This window comes from Anolis sagrei, chromosome X (genome assembly GCF_037176765.1).
Source record: "Anolis sagrei isolate rAnoSag1 chromosome X, rAnoSag1.mat, whole genome shotgun sequence".
Classification (NCBI taxonomy): Eukaryota; Metazoa; Chordata; class Lepidosauria; order Squamata; family Dactyloidae; genus Anolis; species Anolis sagrei.
The window spans coordinates 59,330,332-59,355,942 of record NC_090034.1 but is presented as its reverse complement, the minus strand read 5'-3'; the positions used below and the strand labels follow the sequence as shown (position 1 = coordinate 59,355,942).

General features: G+C 45.5%; 1 protein-coding gene across 2 annotated transcripts in view; it reads left to right on the top strand.

Moving 5' to 3' along the window:
- The window catches only part of SIN3B (SIN3 transcription regulator family member B), a 60,984-nt gene that overhangs the window by 29,514 nt on the left and 5,859 nt on the right, over positions 1 to 25,611 (top strand). For both annotated transcript variants that reach the window (XM_067473559.1, XM_067473558.1), the window contains exons 10-18: positions 1,042 to 1,249; positions 1,356 to 1,472; positions 9,014 to 9,252; positions 10,829 to 11,012; positions 15,118 to 15,844; positions 20,651 to 20,820; positions 22,831 to 23,004; positions 24,501 to 24,593; positions 24,696 to 24,790. In XM_067473559.1, coding sequence (XP_067329660.1) covers positions 1,042 to 1,249; positions 1,356 to 1,472; positions 9,014 to 9,252; positions 10,829 to 11,012; positions 15,118 to 15,844; positions 20,651 to 20,820; positions 22,831 to 23,004; positions 24,501 to 24,593; positions 24,696 to 24,790 — 2,007 coding nt within the window. The remainder of the gene's footprint in view (positions 1 to 1,041; positions 1,250 to 1,355; positions 1,473 to 9,013; positions 9,253 to 10,828; positions 11,013 to 15,117; positions 15,845 to 20,650; positions 20,821 to 22,830; positions 23,005 to 24,500; positions 24,594 to 24,695; positions 24,791 to 25,611) is intronic.

The window sequence follows — 25,611 nt, the reverse complement described above, 5'->3', positions numbered from 1 at the left end:
CATTTAGGAATGAGAATGTTGCCCCATCAAGAACAGAAGGTATCCCCAAAGGCACAGTCTGCTGGTCCCTTGTCATTGTTCCTCACCACCAGTCACCTGGGAAGGTCAAGAACTTGAACACTGTTTCCACCCTAAATATCTCAGTGTCACCTTAGATCGAACACTAGCATATAGGAAACACTGCTTGAACACCAAGCACAAAGTAGCTGCACGCAATAACATCCTGCGGAAACTTACTGGCAGCACATGGGGTGCAGACCCAAAATCAGTAAGAACATCAGCTCTAGCCTTGTCTTACTCAACTGCCGAGTATGCCTGCCCTGTTTGGCATAGGTCTGCCCATGCAACGCAGGTGAACATAGCATTGAATGAAAAAACATGCAGAATAATCACAGGATGTCTTAAACCTACACCTGTTGATAAACTCTACAAGCTAGCTTGCATTGCCCCTCTGATGTGCGATGGGAAGTTGCTGCTAAATGTGAGAGAAATAAGGTTGAACACTGTGAAGACCACCCATACATGGCTACCAGCCTCCTCCCAGTAGACTAAAATCAAGGAAAAGCTTTATGAGAAGTACCACTCCTCTTGGTGTCCCTCCCCCCCCCCCCCCCCACAACAGCAAGGGTATCCCTTTGGGCAGCTAAACCCGGAAACCCCAACTGGATCCCCCCCCCCCCCCGCGAGGGTCTTCCTCCAGGGGCAAACCAAGAATGGGTCCCTGAACAGACTCAGAAGTGGAGCGGGCAGATCAAAAGACAACTTGGCAAAATGGCACTACCTAAAAGAATCCGACACCTTATGTGACTGTGGAGCAGAACAGACAACTCCATGTCTGCATGCTTGTCCACTATGCCCTGCCTCATGTACAGAGGAAGAATTGTTGGAGGCTACAGACAATGCCGTTGCTGTTGCCCATTTTTGGTCAAAAAATATTTAGCCACTTGCATTCCTACTATTTTTATCGTTTTTATACTAATCTATGCAATGCTTTTGATACGAAATAAATAAATAACCGCTGTGTCTTTCCTCTTTATGAAGGAAGTTCCCCGAACTCTTTGCCCAGTTCAAGTCCTTCCTGGGGGTGAAGGAGCTCTCTTTCATCTCGCCCGCCAGTGACCGAGCCGGGGATGGTGTGTGCCGGGAGATTGACTATGCTTCGTGCAAGCGCATTGGGTCCAGCTACCGGGCCTTGCCCAAGACTTACCAGCAGCCCAAGTGCAGCGGCCGGACCGCCATATGCAAGGAGGTGGGCAGAAGGGGTGGCGGGTTCCGGATTTTAGCAAGTTCAATGCAGAAGGCTCCCTCGCCGACAGTCCTCCCTTGTACTGAATAGCTGTTTTTACTAAATACAGGTCCTGAACGATACTTGGGTGTCCTTCCCCTCCTGGTCGGAAGACTCGACCTTTGTCAGCTCCAAGAAGACGCCTTATGAGGAGCAGCTCCACCGGTGTGAAGACGAGCGCTTTGAGGTAAGTAGGCCTCCTCCCAGTGCTTTGGGGTGCTGGGAAAGGGTTGATCATTTCACTGACAGAGATGTGAAGGGTCCGCTCAGATGGAACAGATCAGGGCTGGATGGAGAAAGTGGGAATTTACCGTATATACTCAAAGATAAGCCGGGTTTTCTGACCTCTTTTTGAGCTAAAAAAGCCTCCCTCATCTTATAGTTTGGTCAAGCAGCGAATCCTGGAGGCCATTGCTTGAAATACATGATATATTTCTCTCTCCTCTTCACCTCCCTTGACAGTGTGTTTTCTTTTCCAGTCAAAAGGGAGGGAAGGAGGGAAAGGAGATATATTTCATGTCCTCCTTGTTTCTATGCCTCTCTTTCAAAACCACCCAATTTCCTGGCTTTTTAATATAAAGTTAATAATATCTAATGTATTAACTTTATATGTCCATTTTTGTTCCTTTGAAATATTTCCACTCATATGTTTGCAGGTCTTTGCAAATCCTATATACATATAGATATCTAGAGCTTTCCATGTACCTGTATATCTGTATCTAAATCAGTGTTTCTCAACCTGGGGGTCGGGACCCCTAAAGAGGTCGCCAGGAGGTGCCAGAGGGGTCACCAAAGACCATCAGAAAACACAGTATTTTCTGTTGGTCATGGGGGTTCTGTGTGGGAGGTTTGGCCCAATTCTATCATTGGTGGGGTTCAGAATGCTTTTTGATTGTAGGTGAACTATAAATCCCAGCAACTACAACTCCCAAATGTCAAGGCCTATTTTCCCCAAACTCCACCAGTGTTCACATTTAGCATACTGAGTATTCGTGCCAAGTTTGGTCCAGATCCATCATTGTTTGAGTCCATAGTGCTCTCTGTAGGTGAACTAAAACTCCAAAACTCAAGGTCTATGCTCACCAAACCCTTCCAGTGTTTACTGTTGGTCGTGGGCATTCTGTATGCCAAGTTTGGTTCAATTCCATCGTTGGTAGAGTTCAGAATACTCTTTGATTGTAGGTGAACCATAAATCCCAACAACTACAACTCCCAAATTATGTTTCATAACAGGAGCAAAATTACAGTTATGAAGTAGCAAAAGAATGTTATGGTTGGGGGTCACCACAACATGAGGAACTGTATTAAGGGGTCGTGGCATTAGGCAGGTTGAGAAACACTGATCTAAATGTATACATTATTTTTGTATAAATTTTCCCCTCACATGTTTACAAGTCTCTGCAAATCCTATATAGATATCGATATCGATATCGATAAATATATAGAACTTCCTGTATAACTGTAAATCTCTCTGTGTATGTATATATGTGTGTGTGTGTGTATATATATGCATATATAATTTTACTTTTTTTATAATAATATTTTATTGAAGTAATATAAGATTACATGGAAAGTGGGAGAATATCTTTAAGAAGATAGAAAAGTAGGAAATCACAAAGAATTACATGGAAAGTGGGTGAATAATTTTTGAGAAGATAGAAAAGTAGGAAATTATAGAAAGTATGTACAAAAAAAGAAAAAAAATAGTAAAAAAAACCAGGTCACAAAAAGGAAAAATGACCTTAAAAATAAAAAGAAGCAAAAACCAAAAAAAAAAGAAAAGAAAAGAAAAAGAAAGGTCTTCCTTCTAATTCTGCCCGTAATGTCTTTTGTTATCTGTAATTATATATATATAATTTTATATATGAATTTTCCCCTCACATGTTTGCAAGTCTCTGCAAATCCTATATAGATATAGATATCGATAAATATATTATAGAGGTACCTATATATCTGTGTGTATGTATATGTGTATATAAAAATAATTTTATATATGAATTTTCGCCTCACATGTTTGCAAGTCTCTGCAAATCCTATATAGATATAGATATCGATAAATATATTATAGAGGTACCTATGTATCTGTGTGTGTGTATGTATATGTGTATACAAAAATAATTTTATATATGAATTTTCCCCTCACAGGTTCCAAGTCTTTGCAAATCCTATATATCATAGATATAATTATCTATATAGAGAGAGATGTCTAGATATATATGAATATATAATTATCTATGTAGAGAGAGATGTCTAGATATATATGAATTTAGGTATATAGGGCTTGCAAATATTACAGGGGGAAATGCACACACAAATATATATATTCATATCTACATAGATATGAATATAGATGTATAGGGTTTACAAATATTGCAAGAGGGAAATGCACACACACACATGTAGAGAGAGAGCGCGATGTCTAGAGAGATATAAACATAGATATATAGGGCTTGCAAATATTGCAGGACGGAAATGCACATAGAAACGTTTCAGGGGAAAAATGTATATGTGAAAGATCTATATATAGCTCTGCATTGTTTATAGAAGGCATTGAATGTTTGCCTGTAACTATGTTGGAAGCCAGCCTGAGTTCTCATGGGGAGATAGGGCGGGAGACAAATGAAGTTGTTTTATTATTATTATTATTATTATTATTATTACTATTAAGTTATTGTTGATACCATATTGCTTTTGTTGACCGCTCCTTTTACACTTACAGAGCTAGTTTACTGTTTTTCTTTGAAATACGGTAAATATTCAAAAACATTTAGCCTCCTGATGTCTCAATTAATGTAATGTTATCGGTATCTATTTTTATTTTTGAAATTCACCAGTAACTGCTGGATTTCCCATCCTCAGCTTGTACTCAAGTCAATAAGTTTCCCAGTTTTTTGTGGTAAAATTAGGTGCCTTGGCTTATATTCTGGTCGGCTTATACTCTAGTATATACAGTAAAAAATGGTTGAACATCTATAGAATTACATTTTGGAAAAAAGAATTAAATACATGACAACCTGTTTCAAGAAGAATTGGGACTCAACATGGGGAATTTTGATAGCTAGAGTAAATGGAAAAAGAAAATATAAAAGAATTTAAACATACCATCGTCATTATTGAGCAATTAAAATAATACTCAAATTGGAGGGTTGTGTTATACACTAAAGCAGGAACACCTCTGACCTTAAACACCATACCAGCTTGGTAAAATCAGCAAGCAGTTTACTGAAGATTATATGTAAGCAAAGCAGCAAAAAAATAGCAAAAACAGTAAAGATCCAATATAAGATGACAACCAGAATTTGGAAAGGACTATGGTAATGCTGAATGGACTTACGGATTTTAGAACTCGGTGAACGTTTGGCCACTAGATTGGCTTTTTAGTTGTTACTAGCTGTGCCCTGCCACGCGTTGCTGTGGCCTATAGTAAAACTTATCAAAGTTGAGGTAGATATCTGGACTATTATGAAAGAGAGGTCCCTACCTATTCCTTCCCCCTTTTCCTCTCCCTTTCTCTTTCTTCCTTCTCTACCTCTTTCTTTCTTTCCTTCTTTCACTACTTGGTTTCATCCTTCTCTCTTTCCCTCATTCCCTCCACCTTTCTTCCTTCGCCTTTCTTCCCTCCCTGTTTGCTTCCTTCTTTCACTTTTTATTTCCTTTTATTTCACCAACATCATAACAATAACAATAATGCAATGCATTGCCTCTGGGACCTGGCACCTCTCCCATTCCCCCTAAAAGGGTCTCAGAGGAACAATAGCATCATCATAATAATAGAAATAACAACCTTTAGCCGCCACGTGTTGCTGTGGCCAACCTTCCCTCTTTCTCTCCTTCTTTCCCTCCTTCCTTCCTTCCTTCCTTCCTTCCTTCCTTCCTTCCTTCCCTCCCATCTTTCCTTCTCCTCTTCCTTCTCTATCTCTTTCCTTCCTTCCTTCCCCCTTTTTCTTTCTCTTCTGGTCTCTTTTCTTCCTTCTCTCTTTCCTTCTTTCCTTCCCTCCCTCTTTCTCTACATCTTCCCCCTTCCTTCACTCCCTCTTTCCTTCCTTCATTCCCTTTTTTCTTTCCTTCTCTCCTTCCTTCCCTCCCCCTTTTTCTTTCTCTTCTGGTCTCTTTTCTTCCTTCTCTCTTTCCTTCCCTCCCTCTTTCTCTACATCTTCCCCCTTCCTTCACTCCCTCTTTCCTTCCTTCATTCCCTTTTTTCTTTTCTCTTCTGCTGTCTCTCTTTTCTTTCCTTCCATCTTTCCTTTTCTTTCCTTTTCTTCTTCCTCTAACTTTCCTTCCTTCCCCCTTTTTCTTTACCTCCCTTTCTCTTTCTTCCTTCTTTCCTTCCTTCCTGTCTTTCCTAGATTTTGACAGGGCGGGAAGGGGCGGGGTAGGGTTTGGAGGTGGCCTGAAGTAAAAGGAGGTAAGACTGGGGCAGGGGAGTGATGGAGCGTGGGGTTGCGTGTGTGTGTGCGGCAGCGGGGGGAGTGATGGAGCGTAGGGTTGCGTGTATGTGTGCGGCGGCGGGGGGAGTGGGGTTGCGTGTGTGTGTGCGGCGGCGGGGGGAGTGGGGTTGCGTGTGTGTGCGGCGGTGGGGGGAGTGATGGAGCGTGGGGTTGCGTGTGTGTGTGCGGCGGCAGGGGGAGTGGGGTTGCGTGTGTGTGTGCAGCGGCGGGGGGAGTGGGGTTGCGTGTGTGTGCGGCGGTGGGGGGAGTGATGGAGCGTGGGGTTGCGTGTGTGTGTGCGGCAGGGGGTGTGTGTGTGCGGGAAGCGGCGCGGCAGGGCTTGGAGTGGGCATGGTTTCCGCAGAGGGAACGTTGGCCGGAAGGCCATGTGCGCGCGCCAGGGAACTTGCGGCTGGGCGCCAATGCGCATGCTCAGTTGTTTTGCCGTTTTGTGAGTGTGTTGTTGTGTTGTTTTTCATTTTGAGTAGGTATGTTTGTACCTTGTGGGTTGTGTTATGGGCACGGGGATTTTGGTTAAGTTTCGTTGGGGTTTTTTTGAGTTTTGTTGTTTTGCCGTTTTCTGAGTGTGTTGTTGTGTTGTTTTTCATTTTGAGTAGATATGTTTGTACCTTGTGGATTGTGTTATGGGCACGGGGATTTTGGTTAAGTTTCGTTGGGGGATTTTTGAGTTTTGTTGTTTTGCCGTTTTGTGAGTGTGTTGTTGTGTTGTTTTTCATTTTGAGTAGGTATGTTTGTACCTTGTGGGTTGTGTTATGGGCACGGGGATTTGGGTTAAGTTTCGTTGGGGTTTTTTTGAGTTTTGTTGTTTTGCCGTTTTGTGAGTGTGTTGTTGTGTTGTTTTTCATTTTGAGTAGATATGTTTGTACCTTGTGGGTTGTGTTATGGGCATGGGAATTTTGGTTAAGTTTCGTTGGGGGGTTTTTGAGTTTTGTTTCCTCGTTGGATGCCCCTAACAAATTTATATATATAGATTGTATTAAGTGATTGTTTTTAGCTATTGTGACTATTGCTGTTATGTATTTTATCTGTTGAATTGTTGGCATCGAATTGTGCCGGTTGTAAGCCGCCCTGAGTCCCCCCCTGGGGGTTGAGAAGGGCGGGGTAGAAGTGCCTGAAATAATAATAATAATAATAATAATAATAATAATAATAATAGCAGCCCGGAAAAACCTACAACAACCCAATAATAATAATATCTTGAAACAAGCAAGTTTCAAGGCAGAGCGTTGGACTAGTGATCAAGGACTAGCGCTCCTCCACCTAGTTGGAAAATATGTTCTAATAAAAGGGGGTTCCTTCTATGCTGCTTTTGAGTTTTTAAAATCTTATTTTGAACTCATCCCCGGGGGCAAATTATGGGAAAAGCTAAGTGACACAAATATAGTCAGGCGCCTTTTAAATCTCACCTGCAGTCTGTACAGAAAGAAACAGCTACAGATTAGATGTGATCGCCTGGGACATCGCACAAAGCAAATTGGACCTCTTTTGGAGTAAAGCAAGCGTGCAGACTTGCAGCTATTTTGTTCAATTTTTATATTAGGAGCCCCTGGTGGCACAGTGGGTTAAACCCCTGTGCTGGCAGGACTGAAAACCGACAGGTCACAGGTTCAAATCCGGGGAGAGGCGGATGAGCTCCTTCTATCAGCTCCAGCTCCTCACGCGGGGACATGAGAGAAGCCTCCCACAAGGATGTTAAAACATCACAACATGCGGGCGTCCTCTGGGCAACGTCCTTCCAGATGGCCAATTCTCTCACACCAGAAGCGACTTGCAGTTTCTCAAGTCGCTCCTGACACAACCACACACACACACACACACATATATATATATTTACTCCCTAGAGCAGTGGTTCTCAACCTGGGGTCCCCAGATGTTTTTGGCCTACAACTCCCAGAAATCCCAGTCAGTTTACCAGATGTTAGGATTTCTGGCCAAAAACATCTGGGGACCCCAGGTTGAGAACCACTGCCCTAGAGGGAAATATGGAAAAAGAGGGTGTGCAATCCACATAATCTTGCAAACATGCAACTCCCTAGTTTCTCTCTCTTATGTGGGGCGCCTACTAAGAACTGTGGAATCATATTGAAAAACTGAACAACTAACAATTGCAATAGAGTCTCACTTATCCGACCTTTACTTATCCGGCATTCAGTCTTATCTGACGCTCTTATCCGACGCCCCCTTTTCCTAAAGCATTTCCCTTTCAATTAAAGGAGTGCTCCCCAACACTCTTTCCATTTCCAATAATTAAAAAAGGCAAGACAAGAAGGAGGAGGAGGGAGGAAAGGGGAGAAAGAGGCAGAACCGAAAGCGGAAGCATCCTCCCTCCTTCCTTCTGTGATTTCCATGATCCTCCTCTGCATCCGGGCACTTCCTGCTAGGCCGCTTTAGCCCCGAGGTGTTGCCTTGCCTTAACCCTTTGAGTCCCTGTTGTTAGTATTTTAGGTGTCTAGCACCGTGTTGGACGAGTAACAGTAGGAAATTCTGTATTATCTGACATTTTCGTTTGTTTAATTATTTATTTATTTCGGACATTTTTATCCCGTCCTATCTTAACCTCCGCAGAGGGACTCAGAGCGGTTAACAACCGGCACACGATGGTGCCCGAAACCAAAAGCATAAATGCACAATTTAAATAAAAACAATATAAAAACATTCAAACAGTTACCAATTTAAGTCAGCAGTCCATCAAGTCCATTAAAGCCGTCACTTTGCCAGCAAGTCAGCCTAGTCTGCAAAGGCCTGATCCCATAGCCAGGATTTCACTTGTTTTCGAAAGGTCAGGAAGGATGGAGCAGATCTAATTTTGCTTGGGAGGGAGTTCCACAGCCGAGGGGCCACCACAGAAAAGGCCCTGTCGCTTGTCCTCAACAGACGTGATTGCGATGATGGGGGGACAACGAGCAGGGTCCTAGGTGGATCATACTGGGAGATATTGGAAGAACTTGGGCCAGAAACATTCAGGGCCTTATAGGCCAAAGCCAGCACTTTGAATTGTGTTTATCCGACATTCTGCCAGCCCATTTATGTCAGATAAGCGAGACTCTACTGTAAGTACTCCAAAAGCTCACCCTGACTGTCAAAGGATGCTGTGAAGCAGGCCTGCACCGCTTGCCACCCTCCAACTCCCAGAATGCCTCGCCATTGGACAAGCTGGCTAGACCTTTTGGGAATGGGAGGCCCAAATGCCTGAAGGGTAACTGGTCATTTGTCACTGTCGTAAAGAATTAGAAAGCCACTGCTGTCGTCCACCATCCATGCTCTCCCTCTCTCCCTGCAGCTGGACGTGGTCCTGGAGACCAACCTGGCCACCATCCGTGTCTTGGAGAGTGTCCAGAAGAAGCTGGGCCGCATGGCGCCCGAGGACCAGGAGAAGTTCCGGCTGGACGATTGCCTGGGTGGCACCTCGGAGGTGATCCAGCGCCGGGCCATTTACCGCATCTACGGCGACAAGGCCCCCGAAATCATCGAAAGCCTCAAGAAGAACCCCCTCACGGCCCTCCCTGTTGTGTTAAAGAGGTGAGGCTTGAGGCAGATTGTGCCAGGAAAGGCGAGGGTGGGGGGGGCTCTCCCTTTTCCACCTCCTCCTCCTCCTCTTCCTTCTCCTCCTCCTCTTCTTCTTCCTCTTCTTCTTCTTCTTCTTCTTCTTCTTCTTCTTCTTCTTCTTCTTCTTCTTCTTCTTCGGGCTGGATGGCCATCTGTCAGAAGTGCTTTGATTGTGCTCTTCCCGCATGGCAGAAGGGGGTTGGACCGGATGGCCCATATAGTCATCTATTGAGGCTGGATGGCCTCTGTTGGGGGAGATTTTGTTGTGCTCTTCCTGCATGACAGAAAGAAGGGAGTTGGACTAGGTGGCCCATGTGGTCTCGTCCAACTCTACTACTACTACTACTACTACTATTATTATTAGCTGTCCCCTGCCACGCGTTGCTGTGGCCCAGTCTGGTGATCTGGAAAATAATGAGAAAGTGTTGGTTTCTAATATATGTAATTTCTTTATGCTTGTGGGTAAACGGTATTTCTTGCTGTGTCTTTGTTAGTGTTGATGTGGAGATTGTTCGGTTTCCCACTCTGGAACATGCAACATATAGTTGTCCTTCTTTAGGGGTCCCTTTCAAATCTATGATACTATATCTGTGTGTGTGTGAATCATATACATCTATCTATATCTATGGCTGGATGGCTCTTTGTCAGGAGGGCTTTGATTACCTTTTCTTGCCCTAGTGAAGGGAGTTGGACTGGATGGCCTTAAGTATTTTCTATTGGTCATGGGGGGCCTGTGTGGGAAGTTTTCCCCACTTCTGTCGTTGGTGGGGTTCAGAATGCTCTTTGAATGTAGGTGAACTATAAATCTCAGAAACTACAACTCCCAGATTTCAAGGTCTATTTTCCCCAAACTCCATCTGTGTTCATATTTGGGCATATGGAATATTCGTGCCAAGTTTGGTCCAGATCCATCATTGTTTGAGTCCACAGTACTATCTGGATGTAGGTGAACTACATCTCCCAAACTCCAGGTCAATGCCCACCAAACCCTTCCAATGTTTAATGTTGGTCATAGGAGCCGTGTGCCACGTTTGGTTCAATTTCATCGTTGGTGGAGTTCAGAATGCTCTTTGATGGCAGGTGCACTATAAATTCCAGCAACTACAACTCCCAAATGACAACATAAAAACAAATGAGTGAAGGACATACATCGGGTTGTTAGATGTATGCTGTCCAAATTTGGTGTTGATTTGTCCAGTGGTTTTTGAGTTCTGTTAATCCCACAAACAAACATTACATTTTTTATTTATATAGATTATTATTATTGAGTTTTCCTACATGACCTATGTGGTCTCTTCCAACTCTATGATCTGCTTCACAGACTGGCCTGGTGGGTGAAGAAGGGGGTAGGTTTGGGGGTCTGTGGGGAGTATACTTCACATTTTAAAACTATTTGAAGGTGGAGGTATGCTCAGCCCCCTTCCGAGATGGCATGTGCCTCTCCATGTGGTTTTGGGGTGTTTTCTGCATGCATTTCGGGATGGGGATGGTGGAGATGCTCTCAATGGAATAAGCAAAGGGGTCCTGCCTCCCCGTGTGCCCCCCGCAGGCTGAAGGCCAAGGAGGAAGAGTGGCGAGAGGCCCAGCAGGGCTTCAACAAGATCTGGCGGGAGCAGTACGAGAAGGCCTACCTCAAGTCCCTGGACCACCAGGCTGTCAACTTCAAGCAGAACGACACCAAGGCCCTGCGCTCCAAAAGCCTCCTCAATGAGATCGAGAGCATTTATGATGAGGTGGGTGTGTTACGCAACTAGTTGCTGCTGCAGGAAAGTGGCTATCCTTCTTCTTTATCCCCCCCCCCCCCAAGTTTCTATTTTATAATTAGAATTTTATTAATGTTTATATAGATTACAACAAAAGAGTGAGAACAATAAAGTATAGGAAAGTGAGGAAATAAAGAAAAAAAAGAGAAAAAAGAAGAAACACAGCACATATACTAAAATTGGAACGATACAGAGAAGATTAGCATGCCCCCCCCCCCCAAGTTTCAAAGATACGGGTCCTATCCGTGGGAGAAAAGTGGGATAAAAGTACATTATTATTATTATTATTATTATTATTATTATTATTAATAACTAGCCGTCCCCTGTCACGCGTTGCTGTTGCCCACATGGTGGTTCTGTGTGGGAGGTTTGGGCCAATTCCATCGTTGGTGGGGTTCAGAATGCTCTGTGATTGTAGGCGAACTATAAATCCCAGCAACTACAACTCCCAAATGTCAAGATTCTATTTTCCCCAAACTCCACCAGTGTTCACATTTGGGCATGTTGAGTATTCATGTAGAGTTTGATCCAGATCCATCATTGGATCTTGGAAGCTTTTAAACAGAGGCTGGATGGGTGATTTGAATGCAATATTCCTGCTTCTTGGCAGGAGGTTGGACTGGATGGCCCATGAGGTCTCTTCCAACTCTTTGATTCTATGATTCTATGATTGTTTGAGTCCACAGTGATCTCTGGATGTAGGTAAACTACAACTCCAAAACCAAAGGACACCGCCAACCAAACCCTTCCAGTATTTTCTGTTGGTCATGGGAGAACGGTGTGCCAAGTTTGCCCCAGTTCTGTCGTTGGTGGGGTTCAGAATGCTCTTTGATTGTAGGTGCACTATAAATCCCAGCAACTACAACTCCCAAATGACAAAATCAATTTTTTTTTTAGTGAAGAACATACATTGGGTTGTTAGGTGTATCGTGTCCAAATTTGGTGGCAATTGCCCCAGTGGTTTTTGAGTTCTGTGAATACCACAAATGAACATTACATTTTTATTTATATAGATAATAATGATGATAATAATAATAATAATAATAATAATAATAATAATAATTTGGGATCCTTTCCAAATCTATGATGCTATATCTCTTATCTATGCACACACACACACACACACACATACACATACACGCCATTCTTGAGTTACAATTATCTGACTTACAAACAGCTCATAGTTAAGAACAGGGCTGGACTGGGTGGCCTTTGGGGTCCCAAATCTGTGCTACTATATACATACTAGCTTGGGGACCCAGTGGTGCCTGGGTTATTAGAAAGCATTGTTTCTTTTTGGGTGTTAGATAATATCACTTAGGTAATCTGTACCACTATTTATTAGAAAAACGCCAGTCATTGCTTTTGTTTTGTATGAATGCTCCCATTAAAAAATGCATAAGGATGTTGGTGAACTATAATTCCCAAAACTGTGAATCAGTCCTCCCCAAACCAGGCCTTTATGCACAGTTGACCAAGTTGCATCTGTGGGCAAAGTTTGGTCCAGATCCAACGTTAGCCGAGTTCAGTGTTCTCTGGATGCAGGTGAACTACAACTCCTGTAAATCAAGGAGTGAATTCTTCCCAAACCTCTTGTTCAGTTGCTGATCAATTCCTGTTTGCTGTGTGCCATAGGAAAGGGTGGCAAAGGGTTAAGGGAGAGGCGTTGGGTGGGGTTATGCAAATTCCACAGCAATGGAAAGAGTAAGGAACCCTGGGATGTCCATTCTGGAGGAAAAACAGAACATCTAGGATGAAATTCTCCCCGAATGAAAGCATTCCTTGGGTGGTGGGCAGTATGGTGCTTGGGGAGGACATTGGCAGGTTTGGGAGGCATGTTCATGATGCCCACTGTAACCTGAAATGTCCTTGAAGGGAGTGCTTTGCCAGCTCTTCAGCACTGGGTTATAGCTCTTTGTGGAGGCAGAAGGCTGCCTGTGTAACTGGACTCCTGCACCACATACACCCATACACATTTTCACTCTTATGATATGTAATTATTATGTGTATGTGTGTGTGTATGTATATATATATGTGTGTGTGTGTGTGTGTATACACACACACACACACATACAGGCCGTCCCCAAGTTACAAACATCCAACTTACAAATGACTCCTAGTTTATTTATTTATCGTGTCGGGAGCAAACCAAACACTTGTATTGCATTTTTTTAACAAACAAACAAACAAAACACAGTGTTTGCAAGCTTGGTAGTTGATTAAATGTCCTTTGATCAGTATCTGGCCACTTGGAGTGCCTCTGGTGTTGCCGCAAGGAGGCCCTCCATGGTGCATGTAGCAGGTCTCAGGTTGCATTGCAGCAGGTGGTCAGTGGTTTGCTCTTCTCCACACTCGCACGTTGTGGATTCCACTTTGTAGCCCCATTTCTTAAGGTTGCATCTCGTGGTGCCAGAGCGCAGTCTGTTCAGCGCCTTCCAAGTCGCCCAGTCCTCTGTGTGCCCAGGAGGGAGTCTCTCATTTGGTATCAGCCATTGGTTGAGGTTCTGGGTTTGAGCCTGCCACTTTTGGACTCTCGCTTGCTGGGGTGTTCCAGTGAGTGTCTCTGTAGATCTATTTCTTGAGTTAAGTTGTTGGCTGATACCCAAACAGGGGATGAGCTGGAGATGTCACTGCCTTGGTTCTTTCACTATTGGCTGCTACTTCCCGGCGGATGTCAGGTGGTGCAATATCGGCTAGACAGTGTAATTTCTCCAGTGGTGTAGGGTGCAGACACCCCGTGATAATGCGGCATGTCTCATTAAGAGCCACATCCACTGTTTTAGAGTGGTGGGATGCGTTCCACACTGGGCATGCATACTCAGCAACAGAGTAGCATAGCACAAGGGCAGATGTCTTCACTGTGTCTGGTTGTGATCCCCAGGTTGTGCCAGTAAGCTTTCGTATTATATTGTTTCTAGCACCCACTTTTTGCTTGATGTTCAGGCAGTGCTTCTTGTAGGTCAGAGCACAGTCCAGAGTGACTCCCAGGTATTTGGGTGTGCTGCAATGATCCAGTGGGATTCCTTCCCGGGTGATCCTCAGAGCTCGGGATGCTTGTTTGTTCTTAAGGTGAAAAGCACATGTCTCTGTTTTAGATGGATTAGGAATCAGCTGGTTTTCCCTGTAATAGGCAGTAAGAGCACCTAGAGCTTCGGAGAGCTTCTGTTCAACCATCTCAAAGCTCCCTGCTTGGGTGGTGATGGCACGATCATCAGCATAGATGAAGCTCTCCGTCCCTTCTGGCAATGGCTGGTCATTTGTGTAAATGTTGAACATTGATGGAACAAGCACGCTCCCCGTTCTTATGTTTCCGCCATCTGCTTCTTTGGCCCTGGAACTCAACAAAAAAGCTCCTGTTTTGTACCAGGTTTCCTATGAAGGTGGTTGTCCTTTGTGATATTATACATTTTTCTCAGGAGGAGGCGGTGGTTTAGTTAAGAATGAGGGTGAGACAACAGGAAATGTTGGAAATTTATCCCTTGGAAGAAATAATAACTCTTCCAAACAGGGGCACAGATAGCAAAGGAAACACCACTGGGGTGTTCACCCTTCTCTATGCTATCCAGAGCTAAAAAATACACGTGTTTTGTTGGAGTCACACTTTGCGACTTAGGAACAAACCTACAGAACCTATCTTGTTTGTCACTTGGGGACTGTCTGTAATAACGTTTTACAAAGTGTAATGAAGGCTGCGTGTGAGTCGGTAAACGAAACGACTTCCAGTGGGTTGCTGTGAGTTTTCCCAGCTGTCTGACCATGTTCCAGAAGCATTCTCTCCTGATGTTTCGCCGACATCTATGGCAGGCATCCCCAGAGGTTGTGAGCTCTGTTGGAAACTCGGGAAGTGGGGTTTCTCCCACCCTGGACACTCTTTCACAGAGATATAGATCAACCCCACTTGCCTGGTTTCCAACAGACTTGACAACCTACAAGGGTGCCTGCCATAAATGCAGGCGAAATGTCAGGAGAGAATGCTTCTGGAACATGGCCACACAGCTGGAAAACTCACAGCAACCCAGTGTGAGTTTGACATCTCCCAGTGCTTCACCGTCTTTCTTGCACTTTCTCGTTCCAGCATCAGGAGCAGCATTCGGAGGGCCGCGGGGCTGCCAGCGAGCCACACCTGATCTTTGTCTATGAGGACAAGCAGATCCTGGAGGATGTGGCTGCTTTGATAAGCTACTATGTGAAGCGGCAGCCCACCATCCAGAAGGAGGACCAGGCCACCATTCGGCACATCATTCAGCACTTTGTGCCTGAACTATTCTTCTCTAAGCCGTCCGAACAGCCAGCAGCTGAGGAGACGCCGAGCGAGGAGAAAGTGAGTTCTGAATCCCAAGTGACTGAGGTGCGCGACTTGCGCCGGAGGACCGTTCCCGGTCCGCAGCCGGAGGAGGCTCACGAGTTGCGGAAAAGGGGCCCCTTGCCGTCCGCTAACCCTTTGGAGGAGAAGCCAGCGCCGCCGGAGGGCCACGAGCGCCGGAAACGGCACCCGCCATCCAGCCCCCCAAAGGAGAAGGGCCTCCCCCGTGAGGGTGCCGCAGCGCCCCCTCCTCCTCCTCCCGCAGGCACCCCTCACTGCTCACCGGACAACGTCTACACGCTCTTCTTTGCCAACAACAACTGGTACTTCTTCCTGCGGCTGCACCAGACGCTCTGCGCCCGGCTGCTCAAGATCTACCGCCAGGCCCAGAAGCAGCTGCTGGAGCACCGGAAGGAGAAGGAGCGCGAGCGGCTGCTCTGCGAGGGGCGGAGGGAGCGGGGCAACGACCCTGCCCGGGAGCTGCGCCTCAAGCAGCCCAGTAAGTGTGTCATGAATAACTTTTCAATGACTTTAAAGCATAGGCTCTTTTTATTGCAATTTCCAGTGTGAAAGAGTATATCAGAACTTTGGACATACAAACATACAGATTCTATGTAACTACACTGGATTTACAATTACATGGCTAACCAACAGACAAAAGGAGAATTAACATTTTTACTCCGCATTCGCACACATATGAACCTTCATCCATCCTCATGCATACAAATATTACCATATCCTTTCTCCCTCCTTCATAATAATAATAATAATAATTATTATTATTATTATTATTATTATTATTATTTATACCCCGCCACCATCTCCCCAAGAGGACTCGGGGCGGCTTACATGAGGCCAATATAACAGAACACAGCAATAAAATGTAAAAATAAAATAACCATACAAAACCAATTATAACTAACACATCCGTAATATAGAATCGCAACGTTTAAAACACAGAGTAAAACACTATGGGCAGGGCCAATGTAATATATCTGGATAGGAGAACCGAAGGATAAAGTAGGGTTGATTGCACTAACGGGGGGGGGGGGGGGGGGGGGATAAAGTTCTTCCGAGGGCATTCTGCAAGAATTGGTCAAGTGTAAGGATTATTGTACATTCGTTCTGTGAAGGCACACTGGAACAGCCACGTTTTCAAGCTCTTCCTGAAGACTGCCAGAGTGGGGGCTTGCCTAACCTCTCTGGGGAGCGAGTTCCAGAGCTGGGGGGCCACCACAGAGAAGGCCCTCTCCCTCGTCCCCACAAGTCGCACTTGCGATGGAGACGGGAGCGAGAGAAGGGCCTCTCTGGAAGATCAAAGAGCCCGTGTGGGTTCGTAAACAGAAATGCAGTCACGCAGGTAGGCCTTGGAGAAGAACACCTGTTAGGTCAGACCGTGCCTTCTTTGCAGCCTGCCAACACATAGTTCCAAAATTTCCATAATGCCAAAACTTCAAAAAATCATGTTTTCATTACCATCTAGCAAGCAGGTAGTCATTGCAGGAGCCAGGATGGAATTAATTTACAACTTTGGGACTACATCAGCAGAATATTCCTATAAAAGACTCAATTTAATAATTCTCAATTGTGACAGACAGCGACGCTGTCCACCCACCATGCTCTGCTCCATTGGGAAGGCGATAGTGTACCATGGGCAGATGTTGACTCTTCTTGATTGGTGTTAGCCTTGTGTTGACTTCCTTCTTAACATTGTAGAAATTTCTCTTATCATTGTCAGAGTTCTTATCACAGTTTCCTTTTTCGGTTCTCATTAGCAGGTTTTAATTACCATCCAGCAAAGCAGGTAGTTAGTCATTGCAGGCCTTAATCTTTTAGAATGGTGTCTCCAAAAGTATTAGCTCTCGTTCATTCATTCATATCATTTCATTCAATTCATTCATACCCACACATATTAAATCCACATTTATCAAATCTGCACATTATATTTCTTGGGACAAGTGCAGGAATGGGCCAAGGTTGGAACATCAGGACCCGGACTTGCCATGTGGCCTCCGTTGGCTTCATGCCTTCACTCAGAGGAAAAAAAGGGGACCCCAAAAGGCAGGGATGGGCAAACTTTGGCCTCCACGTGTTTTGGACTTCCACAATTCCTAACAGACAGTTGGCTGTAGTCCAAAACACCTGGAGGAACGAAGTTTACCTATGCCTTCCAAAAGGTTATTATGGCCAGAGATGACAGATACGGAAGGGGAGGGAGCCCCTGGTGAAGCCAAGAAGCCAAAGTGAGAGGACCGTGGTTGACAGGTAAAGGTAAATGACCTTGGAGGGCAGTATCTGGCCCTCGGGCCTTAGTTTGAGGACCCCTTCCATAAAATCTCCAGCAAGCGTGCAAATTACGAGGAAGTACTCCATCAATGTAACAAATGGACAGTGAAGCAACAGCTCCCCTGATAGCCAGAATACCCTCATGAAGCTGGAACGTTAAATGTCCTCTGTATGTCTGTCTATATATGTTGTGTGTCTATGGCATTGAATGTTTGCCATGTATATGTACATTGTAATCCGCCCTGAGTCCCTTGCGGGGTGAGAAGGGTGGAATAAAAATATTCTAAATAAAGAAATAATATCCCAGGACCTGCTCCCAGATTATCTGCTTTGAACCAGATTATATGAGTCTCTGCTGAACCAGATTATATGAGTCTCTGCAAGGGCGCCGAGCCAATTTGGGCTCGCCCAAGGAGACTTATGGAACCCAGTAGGTTCCGGAATGCTCTGAGGGATCTGGAGCCTGCCAGCGACTCGATCGATGTGCAGGTGGACACATGGAACATCAGGCTATCCAGTGCACTCGACGAGATTGCCCCTAGACACCCTCTCCAACCCCACTGAAATCGGTCTCCTTGGTTCAGCTTATGAGGCATTTAGGGAGTCCTATGAGCATACTATCACTGAGGCAAAGCGAGTATATTGTGCTCCTTTGATAGTGTCTGCTAGCTCACACCCGGCAAAATTGTTCAAAATAATTCGATCTCTAACGACGGTTCCTACTGTCCCAAAAAGTGGTGATCAGGCCCCTTCAGCCGAGGTTTTTCAGAGCTACTTTGCAGACAAGATCTAACTACTTTGCTGGGACCTCCCTGCCACAATTGATACAGTGAGAGAACTTGAGACTCCTTGGCCATTTCCTGGGCCCATCCTTGACCAATTCATCCCGCTGGACGCAGGGGCTGTCGATAGACTCATAGCTGCAGCTAGACCGACCACTTGCTCCCTTGATCCGTGTCCCTCTTGGTTGGTGAAATCCTGCTTGGAGGGATTACGTGACCCTCTGTTGAAGATCATAAACAGCTCCCTTGAGCAAGGAGTTTTTCCAGAGGGTTTAAAAGAGGCGGTGGTCTCTCCCCTGCTGAAGAAACCAGACTTAGATTGTTCGGTTCCCTCAGTTACCGCCCAGTTTCGAATCTCTCATTCCTGGGCAAGGTGATTGAGAGGGCAGCAGCGGAGCAGTTGCAGCAATTCCTAGATGACACAGCCGGACTAGATCCCTTCCAGTCCGGCTTCCGTGCGGGGCATGGGACAGAGACTGTGGTGGTCTCCATCACGGATCACCTTCGATGCCAGCTTGACCAGGGCGGGTCAGCGCTGCTTGTGTTATTGGATCTCACAGCAGCATTTGACACAGGCGACCACAATCTTTTACCCCACTGCCTTGCTGTTGCTGGAGTCAGGGGGACAGCTTTAAACTGGCTGTCCTCCTTTCTTCACAACCGTGGACAGCGAGTGGAGAGGGGAGGCCTGGTCTCTGAGAGGTCCCCTCTATCTTGTGGGGTTCCTCAGGGGGCCATTCTCTCCCCTCTGTTGTTTAACATCTATATGCGACCACTTGCTCAGCTGGTTTGAGGTTTTGGGTTTGAGTGTTACCAGTACGCCGATGACACTCAGCTGGTGCTGAAGATGGAAGGCCGACCGGACTCTGTACCCGATTATTTCCAGCAGTGCCTCGAGGCCGTTACTGGATGGCTGCGTGCCAGCAGGTTGAGGGTCAATCCAGCAAAGACGGAGATCCTATGGCTGGGTCGACCGGGCATATCCTGCCCTGGTTGGCGAGCTGCTACGCCCGTCATCATTGGTAAAGAGTCTGGGACTCCTTTTGGACCCTCTGCTGACGATGGAGGCCCAGGTCTCCGCCGTGAACAGAACCGCCTTTTTTCACCTGCGGCAGGCTAGACGGCTGGCCCCTACCTGTCCAGGGACGACCTAGCTACGGTGATCCAGGCTACGGTCATCTCAAGACTGGACTACTGTAACGCCCTCTACATTGGCCTTCCTCTGTCGGTGATCCGGAAGCTCAAGTTGGTACAAAATGCAGCTGCTCGGCTTCTTGCGGGAATCCCGATGAGATGCCACATAACACCAATCTTACTGCAGCTGCATTGGTTACCAATTGAGCACCGGATCACTTTCAAAGTGATGGTACTCACCTTTAAGGCCTTGCATGGTCTGGGGCCGATGTACCTGAGGGACCGCCTCACCCCCTACCAACCCCAGAGATCCCTCCCCTCTGAGGACCAAGATCTATTGGAAATTCCCAGTGTCAAGACCTTGCGTCTAACAGCAACCAGACGCAGAGCCTTCACAGCAGTGGCACCATCACTCTGGAACACTCTGCCACCTGAAGTCCGAGCCTTGCGGGACTTATCAGCTTTCCGCGGGGCTTGTAAGACATACCTGTTTCGACAGGCCTTTGATTTTTAATATTGCTGTTTTTAAATTGTTTTAAATTGTTTTTAAGTTGTGTTAGATTTTAGCCTGTTCTTGTAAGCCGCTCCGAACCCCAGGGGAGTGGCGGCATATAAGTTCGAATAATAAATAAATAAAGTTCGAATAATTAATAAATAAATAAATAAATAAATATAATCTGGGATCAAATCCTGGGATGTAAGGACAGTGTAGAAAGGGTGAGAGATGGAGAATTGAAGGATAGAGTTGAGTTGGAGGAAAGTGTCTTTTGCGGTGGCGGAGAAACCTTCCAAAACAATCCCTGGGTGGCATCTGCTTTGCGAGCCCTGGTTCTGCTCTGTTTGGCTTTCCATTGCAATCGTTTAGTTTAGACATGGCATAAAGCAGGCAGTCTGTGGGGCCCAAAGCCAGTGAGCAGGGTTGCGTTTTGAAGCATCTCTTTAGGAGAATCTTCCGCGGCGTTTGGGTAAGACTTTCGGGTGTTCTCTTAATCGGGATTGGGAAACAGCCAGAGGGTTATGCACACAATTCCCCCTGTTAACAAACAGCAGCTGCACCCTCGCCATGCGGAAGATGTCACTGCTTGTTTACTTTGTGTCCATAGGTGAAGTGGAGCTGGAGGAGTACTACCCAGCCTTCCTGGACCTGGTGAGGAACCTCCTGGATGGCAACATTGACCCAACCCAGTACGAGGACACCTTGCGGGAGATGTTCACCATCCACGCCTACATTGGCTTCACCATGGACAAGCTGGTGCAGAACATTGTCCGGCAGGTGAGAAGTTTGGGAGGGAAAGGGGGGAGGACTGTGTTGGCTAGAACCTGAAGTGAACCTTCAAGGTGAACCTCAAGTGAGTCTTGAGGTGATGAATGAGGACAGGGTCAACCCTGGGGAATCCCAGACTGTCCCCTAAAAGTACAGAGTCCTGGAGGGCCCAAGTAGGCCCAGGCCTGGCGTATGAGATGTGTTATTGAACCCTGTGTCTCTTTGGCGTGGCTCCTCGCCCGACGGAGCTAAAATTTTGGAAGTGGATTTTAGAAGAAGAGAGATTGGGAATGGGTTGAAGAGAGGTGCGAAGTGAGTGAGAAGAGAATGAAGGAATTTGGAAAGAGATAATAAGTGTTGCCAAACCCCAGGGAGGAAATGTTGGTGAAATGGTCATGGCCGGAAAGAGATGGGAAGAGGGAAAATGGCACGGGAAAGGTTTCTCAAAACTGGATTGTGTAGGAACAACGAGAAACAAGTGACCCCTGAATTGAAGCATAGTGGTGCGAGAGAAAAGGCGAAAAGGTGGCTTGATGGCATGTTTACCTTAATCTCTGGTTCCCTATAAAAACCCATGATGGAGGAGAGTCAAGTGTGACACTCCCCGTTTTGCAATTTGTAACCGTCCCGTAGTATTTTTTTGCAGATTAAGCTAATTATTATTATTATTAATAATAATAATAATAATAATAATATTATAAATATTATATGTATATACAATATATTATATTATATTATTAGAATAGCATGGAGGGTATCGAATTGTTGCCGGCTATAAACCACCCTGAGCCCCCCTTCGGGGGTAGAGAAGGACAGGGTACAAATATTTGAAATAAATAATAATAATAATAATAATAATAATAATAATAATAATAAGATATTATAATTATATATGTATATTACATGTAATATTGGAGCCCCCGGTAGTGCAGTGGGTTAAACCCCTGTGCCGGCAGGACTGAAGACGGACAGGTCGCAGGTTCAAATCCCCTGGGCGACGTCCTTGCAGATGGCCAATTCTCTCACACCAGAAGCGACTTGTAGTTTCTCAAGTCGCTCCTGACACGACAAAAAAAATGTAATATTACTAATAATATTACAATATAGTGGTATGGTGCAATATATTATTATTATTATTATTATTATTATTAACTTTATTTATACCCCACAAAATCTCCCAAAGGACTCGATGCGGCTTACAAGGCCAAGGCCACCAACAACAACAGCATACAAATACAACAATAAAACTCATAAGCAAATAATAAAACATCAAGCAAACAATAAAACACTAAAACAATGACACCAATGTTTAATGCTGATATTGTACTATGCCAATAATATAATATATTGTATGTAATATATACCTGTAAGCCGCTTTGAGTCCCCTTCGGGGTGAGAAGGGTATAAATAAATATACAACAGGTAAAACAACAGTTACATAATAAGTAAAACATTAGAATTAGATTAACAACCATTTCAAATAGTGCAAATTGAATTAGTTGGCCATGTCTAAGTCCGAGTTCTATGATCAACAACTTAATCCGAAACCTGCCCGTAGTCCATTTTCCATAGCATTGTCGTCATTTTATTGTCAGCCTGCTATCCAAATGCCTATCCGAATGCCTGGTCCCATAGCCACGTCTTCAACTTTTTCCTGAAGGAAAGGAGGGAAGCCGTTGAACTAATTTTGCTCGGGAGCTAGTTCCACAGGCAAGGGGGGCCACCGCCGAGAAGGCCCTGTCTCTCGTCCCCACCAAATGTGTTTGCGACAAACATGGGATCGAGAGCAGGGCTTCCTCGGAAGATTGTAAGTTTTGAGGTGGGATGTAGGGGGAGATACGTTCGGACAAGAAAACCATATAGGGCTATTGCATTTTCAATCTTCTTATTTCTAGTTTCTGATTGGGAAATAGAAAAGACTAAAGGTATTTGGCACTGGACCTCAATGGAACCAAGGGGACTCAATCCTCTTCTTTAAGTAAGAAATAAAATCGTTGTTATTCTTCTTCTGATGCTCAGCTGCACCATTTGGTGAGCGACGAGGTCTGCCTGAAAGTGGTGGAGCTTCACCTGGGTGAGCGCAAGGCCGGCGCGGCCGGAGGGAACCTCTCCTCCCAGAGTGTGCGGGCAGCCAAGGAGACCGGATACCAGTGGAAGGCCGAGCACTGTATGACCGACGAGAACTGCTTCAAGGTGCGGACGTCCAGCACTAAAGCCCTTTTGGCATGAGTCGTGGTCTAGCCTAGATTATAAGAGCACCTTGAATCCCTGGGAGCTGGGCAGGTCACCGCTTGGCACCCTCCATTCCCTGTACTTTGATTGTGCTTTTCCTGCATGGCAGAAAGAAAGGGGTTGGACTGGATGGCCCATACGCTCTCTTTAAGGTCTTACTGTTTTTTGGGAGGAATTTTTTTTGAGTGCAGGACATAGATTGCTCTGAATGCTGTGTTGTGTCCAAATTTGGTGTCAATTTATTAATGACTTATATGAAGGGTTAGAAGGCAGGATCATCAAGTTTGCAGACGACACCAAATTGGGAGGGATAGCCAATACTCCCAGAGGACAGGAGCAGGATTCAAAACGATCTTGACAGATTAGAGAGATGATTGGCCAAAACTAACAAAATGAAGTTCAACAGGGACAAATGCAAGATACTCCACTTTGGCAGGAAAAACGAAATGCAAAGATACAGAATGGGGGACGATGCCTGGCTCGAGAGCAGTACGTGTGAAAAAGATCTTGGAGTCCTCGTGGACAGCAAGTTAAACATGAGCCAACAATGTGATGTGGCGGCAAAAAAGCCAATGGGATTTTGGCCTGCATCAATAGGAGCATAGTGTCTAGATCTAGGGAAGTCATGCTCCCCCTCTATTCCGCTTTGATTAGACCGCACCTGGAATATTGTGTCCAATTCTGGGCACCGCAATTCAAAAGAGATATTGACAAGCTGGAATGTGTCCAGAGGAGGATGACTAAAATGATCAAGGGTCTGGAGAACAAGCCCTATGAGGAGCGGCTTAAGGAGCTGGGCATGTTTAGCCTGAAGAAGAGAAGGCTGAGAGGAGACATGATGAGAGCCATGTATAAATATGTGAGAGGAAGCCACAGGGAGGAGGGAGCAAGCTTGTTTTCTGCTTCCTTGGAGACTAGGACGCGGAACAATGGTTTCAAACTACAAGAGAGGAGATTCCACCTGAACATGAGGAAGAAATTCCTGACTGTGAGAGCCGTTCAGCAGTGGAACTCTCTGCCCCGGAGTGTGGTGGAGGCTCCTTTTTTGGAAGCTTTTAAACAGATGGCCATCTGTCAGGGGTGATTTGAATGCAATATTCCTGCTTCTTGGCAGGGGGTTGGACTGGATGGCCCATGAGGTCTCTTCCAACTCTTTGATTCTATGATTCTATTATTCTAATTCCCCCAGTGTTTTTTGAGTTCTGTTAATATCGCAAACGAACATTACATTTATTATTATTATTATTATTATTATTATTATTATTATTATTATATGATTCTCTGCCCACTGGCCAGCAGGAAGTATGGACTACCTATTAGGGGTATGACCACTTTTTCAGGCCCCCAAAGGAAAGTGGTGCAGAGACAGATGGAAAGGGCAATTCTAAACGAATCTCGGGATGTTGTTGGGCAGCTTCCTCTTCCTCTTTGTTTGTATCTTCTGTGTCTTTCGGCAGGTGATGTTCCTCCAGCGGAAGGACCAGGTCATCATGACCATTGAGCTGCTGGACACTGAGGAGACCCAAACCGAAGACCCCACGGAGGTGCAGGTGAGAGGAGCCCGCTCGGGTTTCATGGTTGCTGTGATCTTTGGGGGTGTTCCTGGAGAGACTGGCCTCAACTTCCCTTTTGCTTCCTTCTGTTTCCTCCAGCACTTGGCCAATTACGTGGAGCAGTACGTGGGCGAGGAGGGGGCTCCCCACAACCAGACGGAAGGCTTCCTTCTCAAGCCGGTCTTTCTCCAAAGGTGAGGCTCGGCCTTTTCCTTACCCACTCTCCCTCCAGGCTCTGCTCCCCAGATTCTAGGCTGCGGTGGGAAGGTCCAAATGCCCTTCTTTGTGGTGGGTGGTGACTGGAAGATGGAAGGTCCCTTTGGAAGAACTTTGTCATAATCTGCTGCTTTACGAAAGCTCAAAATATCCTTAAGGATCCATCTCCCCCTGGATATTTTTCTTCTTTTGGATTATTACCATCTGGCAGACAGGATCGGATGATAAAACAAGAGCAAATAGACTGAGAGAGACCTTTGATCTTATTGTGTCTTTCTCTACCTATCTTCCCATCCATCAATTCCCCAATAGATATCTCTCTCTACCTCTCTAACTCTTCATCTCTGTCATCTACCTATCTATCCACCAACCCATCTAGCTCATAATTTATCCTTCCATTCATGAATACATTGGCATTAGGGCATGTGCAAGAGCATTTAGAACAGCGTTTCTCAATCTGGGGGTCGGGACCCCTGGGGGGGTCACGAGGGGATCTCAGAGGGGTCATCAAAGACCATCAGAAATCACAGTATTTTCTAAGTTCTTGTTGGTTTTTTCGGGCTATATGGCCATGTTCTAGAGGCATTTCTCCTGACGTTTCGCCTGCATCTATGGTGAGGTCTGTTGGAACTCACCTCTGAGGATGCTTGCCATAGATGCAGGCGAAACGTCAGGAGAAATGCCTCAAGAACATGGCCATATAGCCCGAAAAAACCCACAAGAACTTAGTGATTCCATCCATGAAAGCCTTCGACAATACACAGTATTTTCTGTTCATCATGGGGGTTCTGTGTGAGGA